Here is a 12,087-nt window from a genome sequence, read left to right as displayed (position 1 = left end):
TAACTGTCCTCTCAAGGGCTTGGGTGCTTTCCAGGCCTCGCTGCTAATAAAACTAAAATTAGTTTTGTTGCAGTAAAAAATAAAGGAATGGAAGCAGAGCAGGGAAGGCAGGGAAGGTGGTGTGGAAGCAATGCAGGACCTGGTGCTGCAGAGGAGGATTTGGAGCAGGAGCTGCCTCTGCTCAGTGTTTGCACCCTGGTTTGGGACAGTTTTTTGGCAGAATCCAGGGATTTAGGGTGCCCTGATGGTGGGCACCCAGCCCAAGGGACCCTCCTCTCGCCAGGGTGGTGGTGGAAGCTGCAGGAAGACGAAGGGACAAGGGAGGAGCAGCTCTGCCAGCTGCCAAAATCCCCCATTCCCAGTGCAAATCCATCTTGGAGCCACCAAAACCGGGAGGAAAACCTGACTCAATGCAATGGTGTGTTAATACCAGCAGGAATAGCTCCAATCCATCACTTTTGGCCTTTTTTTTTTTTTTTTAATTTCCCCCTACTGCCAGTGGAGCTCCGGCCCATGTGGAAGGGATGTTCCCCATCTGCCTCACGCTGCTCCTGCTGGGGTTTTTTGGGAACAGCTGGGATTTGCAGCCGCAAAACTCCCCACTGGGGTGAGATGGGGCATCGTGGTGTGGCCAAGGATGGATTCTGCTTCCATGTCTTTTTCAGGGCTCCTCCTCCTCCTCGTGGAACTTGTCCAGCTGTCCTGGTGCCATCCCGCTGCCAGCCGGCCCTGGAAATGTGGTTCCAATCGAAAGGCTGAGGTTTCCCTAATGCTTTCCATTTCTCCAGCCCCCTCTGCTGTAATAGGAGCTGGAGCTGTCCAGAAGAATGCCTACAATGCAAAAAAAAAAAAAAAAAAAAGTGGAAAATTCCCTCCTCAAAGCCACAGCAGAATCTCATCTGGCTCCTTCCTCAGCATCCCATGTGCTGTGGCTAATATTAATATTAATATTAATGTGAATATTAATATTATAATTATTATTAATAATAATAACCACCAATATGCAACAGCTGTTGAGGGGATTTTGGGGTTGGGTTTTTGTTTGTCTGGGGCTGCAGGTCCTCCTGAGAGAGGAGGGTTTGGAAGAGCAGGAGGTTTGGAAACACGAGGAGATGTTTAAAATGCTCCGGGTGGTTGTGACAGTGCAAAAATCCCAGGGTTGTGCTCTGCCAGCCCTGCCATGGTGAGTTCTGGGATTTCCAGTGGGTTTTCCATCAGGACACGCTGTGTTTGGGGAAAGATCCAGCTCCAGCTCGGGATCAGATCCGCACATCCCACAAATCTCTCGGGATCCCATTTGTTCCCAGGGTTTTGCTCCCAATTTGGGATCCACGGGGGGGAAAACTGGGTCCGACATCGTCGTTTCCACTCGATGAAAGCACTCACAGAGAGAATGTTCTGGGTTTAAACAGCTCCAGGATCCTGCTGGGGAGAAAGGATTTTACGAATTTATCAAGGGAAATGATATTTTGGTGGGAATCAGAGCCTCAGCTTTTCCTGCCAGTTGTAAATTGGGAACGGGGCTGCCACGTGTTTTTCTTCTGGGCTAAACAAAGCGTGGCCTCGAAGGGGAGGCCCAAGAGAAAGGGGGAGAAAAGGGAAAAGGGGGGAAAAGGAAATAAAAGAGAAAGGAGGGAAAAGGAGGGAAGAAAAAAGGAAGAAAAGGGGGAAAGGAAAAAAGGGAAAAAGGGAGAAAAGAAAAAAGGGGGGAGGAGAAAAAATAAAAAGGGGGAAAATATGCAGGAGAAAAAAGGGAAAAAGGGAAAAGGGGAAAAAAGGGAAAAAATGGAGGGAAGGGAAAAAAGCAATTAAAATGAAAAGGTGGAAATGGGGGAAAGAAGAACAGGTAAAAAGGGAAAGACAAAAAAAAAGGCAAAAAGGAAAAATAATAAAGGAAAAAAAGGGGAAAGGGGAAAAAAGGAAATAAAAAGAAAAGGAGGTGAAAGAGGTGAAAGAGAAAAGGGGAAAAAGGGGGGAAAAGTAAAAAGGGGAAACAGGAGCAAAAAGGAAATAAAAGAGGGGAAAAGGAAAAAAGGGGAAAAGGAAAAATGGAAAAAAAGAAAAAAGAGGGAAAGGAAAAAAGGGAAAAAGAAAAAAGAAAAAAGGGGGAAAGGAAAAAAAGGAGAAAAAGGAAAAAAGGGGGAAAAGAAAAATAAGGAGAAAAAGGAAAAAAGGGGGGAAAGAAAAAAAAAGGTAGAAAAGGGGGAAAAGGGGAAAAGGGATTCCTGTTCCAGCACCGCCAGCACCATCCGGATTTTCCTGTTCCCCTCCGGAATCGCCGGGCCCGTGCCCGGCTGCAGAAGTGGATGCAATGCATCTGTATTTTGGATACTGCTATTTATTGGAAGTAAATTATGTTATTTATTTAGATCCCAAAGCGCCGCCTCCCAAACGCCTCCCACGCTCGCTCCCTTTTTTATGTTATTTATTGACCCCGACGGTGCCAAGTGCAGTTTACATTTATTACATTTGTACCATTTATCCTGAACCTTTGTGGGGGGAAAAATAAAATAAGATAAAATAAAATGAAATAAAAAGCTGTTTGATATTATTTTTTTTTAAACAAACCTGAACTCGGGTGTGATCTTTTTCATCCTTGTGGCAAAAGTGGGAATAAAAAGAAGGATTTTTATGGATTTCTCCTCTATCATGGGTTTTTTTGAGGAAAGACACAGAAATAATCAGCTTTGGCCCTTCTGGGAAAGGTGCTTCCAAATGGGTTGGCTCAAAAATGTGAAAATTCCGAGGAAATCATGTGAAATAGGAAGGGAAAGGGAAAGGGAATAATCTCTGTCCTTTAACACCACCAGTCCCAGCCCAGTCTGTCCAGAAAACCAGAATTTCTTTTGATTTTCATTCCAAAATAGGCTCAAACCTGGCACCGGAAAATGGAGAACAATGGAGGAGGGGGGGGTTGAAAGGATAGAAGGTTTATAGGGGTTTTTTTTGGGAATGGAAAAAAAGGTCTGTTTATATTCCCCCCTCATGCCACCCAGAGGCCTGACAGCCATGGCCGAGTCAAACATTCCCGCTCCAAGCTCCACTTTGTAAATATTTTAGGAAGAATCTTTGGAGAGCCATAAATCTCCCCCCGTGCGCGTGCACGGCGTGCGCGCGCGCTCCAGAAAAGCCAAGAAAAACCCAAATCCCGCTGACCAGCCTGTCCAGAATCAAATAAATAAATATTTAAAAAATCAAGAAATTAGAGTTTGATGATCCCATGGGAGAGGGCTGCTTGGAAAATCTGACTCCTCCAAAAGCACAAAAAAAAAAAAAAAAAAAAAAAAAGAAATTTGGGATGAAAGCAGCGGTCACAGGGAAAAAATGTGAAGTTGGGAAGTGTTGGGATCAGGGATGGTTTTGGGTGTAATTCCTGGGAAATGAGGTGTGTGTTGTCAACTTCTATAGTGTAAGTGGCAAATTTTTGTTGCTTTAAGTAAAGCAGTTTCATTTAAGCCCTGGTTTAGAATTCCCAGCTCTCAGATGATGTTTAGTATTCCTTTGGTCATTTTGCAATGGAAAAAAAGAATGAGGCAGGAAATGGGATGGTCAGTGTTGAACCCCAGTGTTGGAGCTTCCCAAAATTATTTCCCAGTGAGAAAAATCCCTTGGAGCTTCTCAAAATTAACTCCCCGTGAGCAAAATCTCCATTTGGCTTGTGCTGATACACAAGCAGAGGGAAAATGAAGATGGCAAAGGGTGGTGATGGAAAAAAAGGGATTTTTGATGGCTGTGGTTGATCCTACAGAAGGATTGCAGGAGGAACAGCAGCTGGAATTCTTGGAAATGTTTGTGAAACGCTGCTGATGGAGCAAACAATTGCATCCCTGTGTGCACTGCTGGGCTGGGAGCTGATTTCCCTCATGGAAAACCCCTGGGGTCAGGACAGACCTTTGGAGGGCTCAGGGATCAAGAGTCGGGAGAACAGAGTCCAGGGCATCGCTGGGGATGGGGAGAAGGTCCTGAGGAAGCACCCAAAGGTGGCCAGGGAGAGCCCAGGGCAGAGCAAGGGCAGGGTGGGGCTGCAGGACTGGGAGAGAGGGACTGGGAGAGAGGAGAGGGACTGGGAGAGAGGGACTGGGAGAGTGGGACTGGGAGAGAGGAGAGGGACTGGGAGAGAGGGATGGGACTGGGAGAGAGGGACTGGGAGAGAGGGATAGGACTGGGAGAGAGGGACTGGGAGAGTGGGACTGGGAGAGAGGAGAGGGACTGGGAGAGAGGGACTGGGAGAGAGGAGAGGGACTGGGAGAGAGGGACTGGGAGAGTGGGACTGGGAGAGAGGAGAGGGACTGGGAGAGAGGGACTGGGAGAGAGGAGAGGGACTGGGAGAGAGGGACTGGGAGAGTGGGACTGGGAGAGAGGAGAGGGACTGGGAGAGAGGGACTGGGAGAGTGGGACTGGGAGAGAGGAGAGGGACTGGGAGAGAGGGACTGGGAGAGAGGAGAGGGACTGGGAGAGAGGGACTGGGAGAGTGGGACTGGGAGAGAGGAGAGGGACTGGGAGAGAGGGACTGGGAGAGAGGAGAGGGACTGGGAGAGAGGGACTGGGAGAGTGGGACTGGGAGAGAGGAGAGGGACTGGGAGAGAGGGACTGGGAGAGAGGAGAGGGACTGGGAGAGAGGGACTGGGAGAGAGGGATGGGACTGGGAGAGAGGGACTGGGAGTGAGGAATGGGATTGAGAGAGAGGAGAGGGACTGGGAGAGAGGAGAGGGGCTGGGAGAGAGGGATGGGACTGGGACAGAGGAACAGGACTGGGAGAGAGGGGCTGGCAGACAGGATCAGGGCCAGCTCCTCCTGCAGCAGGAGCAGCAGTCTGGCGGTGCCACCCCTTTCAAGGACAGCACAAAGTCCTCGGGACAGGTTTGTGGTGGGAGTTGTTCTTCCACCTTCCCCTCCTGGCCACTCGCTTTGGTTCTCCAACCTCTGGAGCTGCTCCAGAATTGTCCAGAGGGACTGAAGGTGAACTTCTGCGGGACTGGCAAAACGAGTTCTTCAGGGAGCAGCCAAACCCACCCCAAACTCCTCTTCCATTCTCCTGCAAAGCAAAGACATAAACACCCCACCACTTCCTTGTCCTTGTTCACTTCAACACTCCTCCCGTCCCTCTGTTCCCAGCGCGTCCAAATCCCGGGAAACTGCAGGAGGACAAAGGGGGCGTTGAGCCCTCAGCAGCTACACGAACCAGGCGGCCAGGTCGGGCACAGCGCGGTACCGGGGCTCGGTGGTGTGCAGGAAGTGACAGGCCCTGCAGAGCCGCAGGGCCCAGCCCGTCCCCAGCACCGGCTGGAACCACCGGCGCCACTGGAAGTAGCCCCGGTACCTCTCGGCGTCCCAGGCCAGCTCCAACAGGAACCGCGCCAGCTCCCGGGCGCTGCCGAAGTCGTCGACGTGGATGAAGGAGTCGGGGGGCAGGAAGCGCTCGTAGTTCTCCCGAGGAGGCCCCAGCACCACAGGGACGGTGCCGGAGGACAGCGCGTTCCTCCAGAGCTTCTCGGTGATGTAATCCTGGTGCTGCGAATTCTCGAAGGCCAGGTAGAAGGTGTACTGGGAGATGGTGGCGAGGAGCTGGTCGTGGGCCAGCAGGGTGTGGTTCTTGCCGTAGACATCCACGGGGATGTGTTTCCTCAGCTCCTGGTAGTACCTGACCCGGCGCGATTCCTCCCGCCAGTTGCTGACCACCCAGGCCACCAGTTTGGACTTCTGTGGGATGGTGACGGGCTGGGGCTGCCTCAGGAGCCGCAGCTCCCCGTAGGGCACGAAGATGTCCGAGTCCCGCCGGTAGGACATGGTCAGGTTGAAGAGGTCGTTCATGTCCCTCAGGTTGGAGGAGTGGCTCGGAGACTCCATGTTGAGCCAGATCCAGGGCTGGGTGGGGAGCCGGGGCAGCCGTGCCAGGCGCTCCCGGTCCTGGCACACGTCGCGGTGGTGCAGGATCACGGCGTCCGCCTGGCACCAGTGGCTGCGGCGGACGGTGAAGTGACAGCGACAGCCCGGGCAGCTGAGGAGCTCAGAGCAGTCGGTGAAGTTGAAGTGGAAGCCAAAGGGCCACATCCAGAGCAGGATGGACAGGCCGCGGCCACCCCTGGGCGGGGTGCTGGCATTCCCGCAGCTCGGGAATTTCTGGGCAGAGGGAACGGGGTAGCGATGCTTCAGCTCCAAACTCCTGAAGGAACGGAGGGAGATGATGAGGCTGAAGATGGCGCCGGAGAGGAGGAGGATGGTGAGGAGCTTCTTGAAGGAAATCTTCCATCCCTCCCTGGCCTTCATGGGTCGATCTGCAAACAGCAGAGGAACAGGGGGAGGAGGAGGATGGATGGAAACCCAGGAATTGCAGGGAGGGCAGGAGGGGGCCCTGGCATCACAGCTTGGCGGGGACAGGCAGCGTGAGGCCTTGGGGGACATCGAGGTGCCGAAGGGACGGTCTCTCTGGAGCGCTGGAGCTGGCACACGGAGACCCCAGACCTTCCCAGACCCAGACTCGGCTGCTGGGCCCTGCATGGCCCCTGATGTTCCCGGCTGCTCCCGCTCGGACAGGACAGGCCCGAGATGGGCTGGAATTGTCTGCCAGGAGCAGCTGTGGCTTCTCCTTCTCCTGGGAGGAAAGTGGGTCTGGAAGGCCTCGGCCTACAGGGGCCGCCATCTTGGTTTGGCCACCATCTTGGCTTGGCCATGATAAATGTACACAATACACACTGTATAAATATATTTTAAAATATATATTTATATAGCTATATCTATATATATATATCTATATATATATAGTGTATAAACATAAATAAATAACTACAACTACAACTAAACTGTAACTAACTATAAATATAAATGTAAATATAACTATAAATGTAACTATAACAACTATAAATAAATATAAATATAAATATAAATATAAATATAAATATAAATATATAAATATAAATATAAATATAAATATAAATATAAATATAAATAGTCTATAAAATATATATACTGTGTAAATATAAATACAATGTAAATAGAAGCACTATATATATGCTATATATACATCTATAATAGATAAAAAATATAAATGTATATATGTATAAATGCCATATATGTGATATATAAATATTATATTTATGTGATGCATAAATTTTCTATGAATAGTTCCACATATGTATTTCTGTAGATATTTCATTTATATACATATAAAATACTGTACATAGCACATAAATTTTATATGTGCATAATTTATATATATGTGTATTTTAATATCTGTGCATTTTTATATCTGTATAGTTAATATAGATATAGATAACATTCATCTATAATATATATAAATATACACATAAATATAAAAATATACTATACATGTAATTCATACACATAAAATACCATAGTATATAAAAGTATATTTTCTACTTCTATACAATACATAGAGGTATGCATAAATGAGTGTACAAATATATATATTATTTTAATTTAAATATATATACACTGTTTTATATATTTTTGCATATATCTTCTAAGTGTATATTTATATATATATAAATTTATACAGCTATACAGCTTTTATTTATATATATAGTAAAATATGTGTTTATACATAAATGTATACACATATATACAACTTTTATTTATATATACATATAATAAAATATATTATATATACTATTACAACGAGCCATGGGTGTTTCCTTCTCTTTCCATTGGTGACCTCATCGAATATTTCAAAGCAGCTCATCTGTACTCATGGAGCAGCCAGAGATTCTCTGTGCCAGGGCCTCCCCACCCTCACAGGGAAGGATTTTTCCCAATATCCCACCCCAAACTCCTCCAAGGACAGGTGAAGAGGCCTCGTGCATCACGGGGGGGACAGGGAGAGGTTGGTTCTTTGCCATGGCCACAGTGAATGGGTCCTGCACGGAGCTTGGCTGGGATGTAAACCAGCCCTTGCGTGTAATTACCAGGCTTAATTAGCTCCAGCTGTAAACATGGATGGTTGGTCAGGAATTAAAGTCACAGAGAGATCTTTGGTACAGATTTGAGGTGGTTTGGATGGGCAAGAGATGCAAATTCCAACACGGCGTGGAAGATCTTACATTCCAGGCCTTCTGTGTTTCCTGGGGGTCACCTGTGTCCAGGTGTCTCCTGCAGGCTTGGGAGCACTCAAGTGGGAACAAAAAATACGCCGTGGCCAGAGGGATGGGGTTGTAACTCATGGTTTGCTCACCCCGAGCTGACCTGGCTGTCCTGAGTTCTAACCTGGCCACGAGAAGGAACCAGAGATTCAACATTCTGCCTAAAAATCCCATACTTGAGAAACTTCCTGTCCTTTCCCGACAGCACAGGCTACAAGTGGCTTAAAGATTTGAGTTTCCAGCCCCAGGGGAAGCCTCAAGTGGCAGGACCCCAGAGCAGCAGAGAAGAAACCTCAGGCAGGTAGAAAATTCAAGACTTTTGTACCCCTAAAACCAGGACCACGAGGAGCTTGAGCTCAGCAGGGTTAATTAACACAAATGAAACAAATGAGCAAGCACAGGGATGTCGTGGAAAGCTGTCCCAGAGCTGCGGAGTGAGGATTGTTCCCAGGGGCAGACGTGACGTGCAGAGAGGGATGGCTCAGTCCTGAGGGCGAGTCTGGAGCAGGGACAGAACAAAGAGCCCGTTGGGGGAATGGACTTGGCAGGGCCTGGCAGGGCTGACATGAAGAGTTATTGTTTTCTGATGAATGCTCTCACTAATCCCCACGTCTGAGGACAAATAGCGCTGTGTTTTGGAGGAGCTTCCTGGTTCCTGCCCTTCCCGACCCAATGGATTTGGATGCTGAGCTCTCGCCCAGGTGAGCTCAGGGAGGAGCAAGGGCTGAGCTCACAGAATTCACAGAATTCACAGAATCACCTGGTTGGGAGAGAACTTAAAGATCATCCAGTCCATCCCAGCCCCAACACCTCAACTAAACCATGGCACCCAGTGCCACATCCAGGCTTTGTTTAAACTCATCCAGGGATGCGGACTCCACCACCTCCCCAAGTTCCCTCTGCCTTGAGCAGCCACCGCTCACCCCGGGGTGACAGCAGGGACAGGACAAGAGGGGACGTCCCCAGGCTGTGCCAGGGTAGGGTCAATTGGAACATCAGGAGGAATTTCTCCATGGAAAGGGTGGGCAGGCCTTGGCAGGGGGGTTTGGAGTCCCCATCCCTGGAGGTGTCCATGGAAGGAGTGGAGGTGGCACTCGGTGCTCTGGTCTGGGTGACAAGGTGGGGATTGGTCACAGGTTGGACTCGGTGATCCTGGAGGGCTTTTCCAACCTCAGGGATTCTGGGATTCCCTGAGCAGGTGGACAGATGAGACCACGGATCTTCCAGGAGGTCCCCAATCCACAACGATGGATTTGCAAACACACTGGATTTGTGGACTTTGTTGTCCCTGGAGTGACCCAGCCTGGCTCCCATCTCCACTCCTGGCTCCACTGCAGCATCCAAGCTTTTTGCTGTGAAGAGGCTCTGCCCTCCTGGACCCTCCTTGGGCCATCAGGTGGTGTTTGAAGGGCATTGTTTGGCACTGCCAGATGAGAATGGGAAGGTTTTAGAGCTTTGTCCCGGCTCTGCTCCCATTCCCCACTGCAAATGGAGCATGGGAAGATAATCCATAGCCCAGGACTACTGTAAATCCATAGCCCAGGGCTATGATTTATCTGATCAATCACCCTGTCCCAGGAAAAGAGAGACTCCAAGGGAACGGGGAGCACAGCTCACAGCCCCAGAGATCTCTGCTGGTATCAAGGAGTTCAATGTTTGCATTAAAATTAACTGAAAAAAAGAGTTCCTCCAACTCCTTTAAAAACCTTCTGCAGGGGTTTTCTATTCCCTTTCTACCCGGGAATAATTCTCCTTTTCTCTGCCCCAGTCACTTTGGGGAGGGCAAAGCAGTGGGAGGAACGCAGAATTCCTTTGTGAAGACTCACCAGGGAGCTCTGCCTGGACACTCACAGCTGTGGTCTCCCTGCTCAGGCTCCTCAGAATGTTTTGCTGTGGCTTTCCAAGAGCAAAGATGTTTTGGGAGATGATCACTGATAGGCAGATTCCAGCGTGGATCCAGTGGGAGTCCTGAACTGTGCACCCGAGTAGAACTGGGATTGGGCTTGTCCAAACAGGATGCCCCTCATCACCCTCAGCTTTTCTCCCTGCAGACAGAAAATAAATGTTCATAGGAGCTCCCACCCTGTTGAATTTCATCTGTGGGTTTCCAGCATTAGGGAAAGAGATCAGGGAGAAGGGAAGGGCCCAACCCCACAACAACAGGTCCCAAGCCCTGGTTGGCATCCAGAGATGAACTCCTGCTCTTCCAGGCTCATGGCACAGCTCATGAACAGCAGATCAAAAAGAAGAAACCATTAAGAACAAATTTATCAATGCCTGATCCAGAGCCCTTTGATGTTGGCAGGGAGATTGGGATGGGAGCCTGGGGCTGGCAAGCAGCCCTGAGCACCAGAAATCCCCCAAAATCTGCATCCCCCTCAGGCTCCTGGAGTGGCCCAGACCTCATCCCCACTGTCCCTCTTCAGGCTTTGCTCTTTATTATATCCCAGATCCTTTATTATATCCCAGATCCTGTGCATTTCCCAGGATCTCAGCTCATCACAGAGAACTCCCAGGGAGGAATCACATCATTTTTTGGGAATCAGGGAGCTTGTGTGTCTCCATCTGTAAATTCCCTGGGACAGCTCATCCTCCCTTCCCCGCTCCAGAGCAGCCCAGCACTGCTCCCCACGACTCTCCCTGTCCTGCCCATTCCTTCAAATCATCAAATTCCCAGCTCCAGAGCCAAGATCCCACATTTCTCAGGGTTTGGTAATCAGCATGTGATGCTGTCAGGGTTGGGTTGAAAACAGCAACACCTCCAAAGCCCATCCTGGGCCTGGAGAAGGACATCATCCACAGAGGGACTGGCTGGCTGAAACACATCAGCCAGGAGGGATCCAGGTTGCTTTGGAAGCTTTTGTTTGGCTTTAAAATCCAGCAGGGAAAGATCTCACTCCTTTTTTCCCCTCTCTGAACACCTTCAGCACCCACTTTTCTCACTCCATGGCATTAAGAACGTGCTGGATAACACAACCACGAGCGTGGAGGGCAAACCTGGGCATTTCAGAGGCAGCTCCAGAACCATCCCATCGCTCCCAGCCTCCGCTTCCAACCTGGGGGGAGATAAAATATTCCCAGCTAATGGGTTTCCATATAAATATGAGGACCTGCCCTCCCCACCAGTTTACTCAGTGCACTGACCCCTGTCTGGGTTCACAGGGAAGCTGTGGGAGGTCCCCAGGTTTTCCAAAGGAGAGATGGACACCCAGGAGCTGATTGATGGACCCAAGAGGGGCTGTTGGAGGGGAGCAGCGCTGGGGAGGGATTACCAGGAGATTTAACAGCTCAGGTGGATTAAGGGTGATTTGTCAGTTGTCTGCCCTGGGTCTCCACTAAAAAAAAAAAAAACAAAAACAAAAAGCTCAACCAAAAAGTGGCCAAACCCAACCAAAAAGGGCTGAAAAACATGCAAGAGGTAAAACCACAGCTGGCCTTGGGGTTTGAAGGGTTGAGGCTCAGCTGTGGCTCTGGTGGGAGTGAGCAGTGGGTGAGGCAGGGGTTCTCTCCAGCAGCCCTAAAAAACCGAGGTTGATACATCATTTTTCTGTTCCGTGGAACCCCCTGAGCTGGAAAGGACCCACAAGGACCCTCAAGTCCAGCCCCTGTCCCCAGGCTGTGCCTCCATCTGCCACCACCACGGGTGTGACCCCAGCTCCCAGCCCAAACTGGGCCCCGTTTTTGCAGCTCCCTCCTGACAGCTCAGCTGGATCCCAGCCCTGTCCTTCCAGCAGCTGCCCCCAATGAGCTCCAGATGGGGGGTGGGTGTGCAGGGGCTGCTCTGGGGGGAAGGAGGAGGCTGTTGCTGCTGCTTTTATCTGCCTGGCTTTGTTTATGGGAAGGGAATCAGCGTATGGCTGCCAATGGCTGACTCTGGCGAGGGCACCCCTCCAGGAACACTTTTACTGTTGTCACATGGAGTCCCCCCCTTCCAGCAGCTCCCCAGCACCACCAGCCGTGGCTACAGAGTTCAAAGAGTGGCCACTGATTC

At 49.8% G+C, this 12,087-nt stretch overlaps 1 protein-coding gene and 1 long non-coding RNA gene across 2 annotated transcripts in view; both read right to left on the bottom strand.

Moving 5' to 3' along the window:
• Positions 1 to 12,087, bottom strand: part of LOC137463017 (uncharacterized) — a 158,613-nt gene that overhangs the window by 68,229 nt on the left and 78,297 nt on the right. The gene's annotated exons all lie outside the window — the stretch shown is intronic.
• LOC137463173 (3-galactosyl-N-acetylglucosaminide 4-alpha-L-fucosyltransferase FUT3-like) lies at positions 5,173 to 6,267 on the bottom strand. Its single transcript, XM_068174221.1, has one exon. It carries the CDS (start codon positions 6,265 to 6,267, stop codon positions 5,173 to 5,175), a length of 1,095 nt encoding a protein of 364 aa, XP_068030322.1.

This window comes from Anomalospiza imberbis, chromosome 27, assembly GCF_031753505.1.
Source record: "Anomalospiza imberbis isolate Cuckoo-Finch-1a 21T00152 chromosome 27, ASM3175350v1, whole genome shotgun sequence".
NCBI classification, from domain to species: Eukaryota; Metazoa; Chordata; class Aves; order Passeriformes; family Viduidae; genus Anomalospiza; species Anomalospiza imberbis.
Note: the sequence above shows the minus strand (reverse complement) of the source record. Positions and strands in the feature narration are given on the sequence as shown.

Coding starts and splice junctions, on each gene's coding strand:
- LOC137463173 (XM_068174221.1), bottom strand. CDS start 6,267: ATGAAGGCCAGGGAGGGATGGAAGATTTCCTTCAAGAAGCTCCTCACC.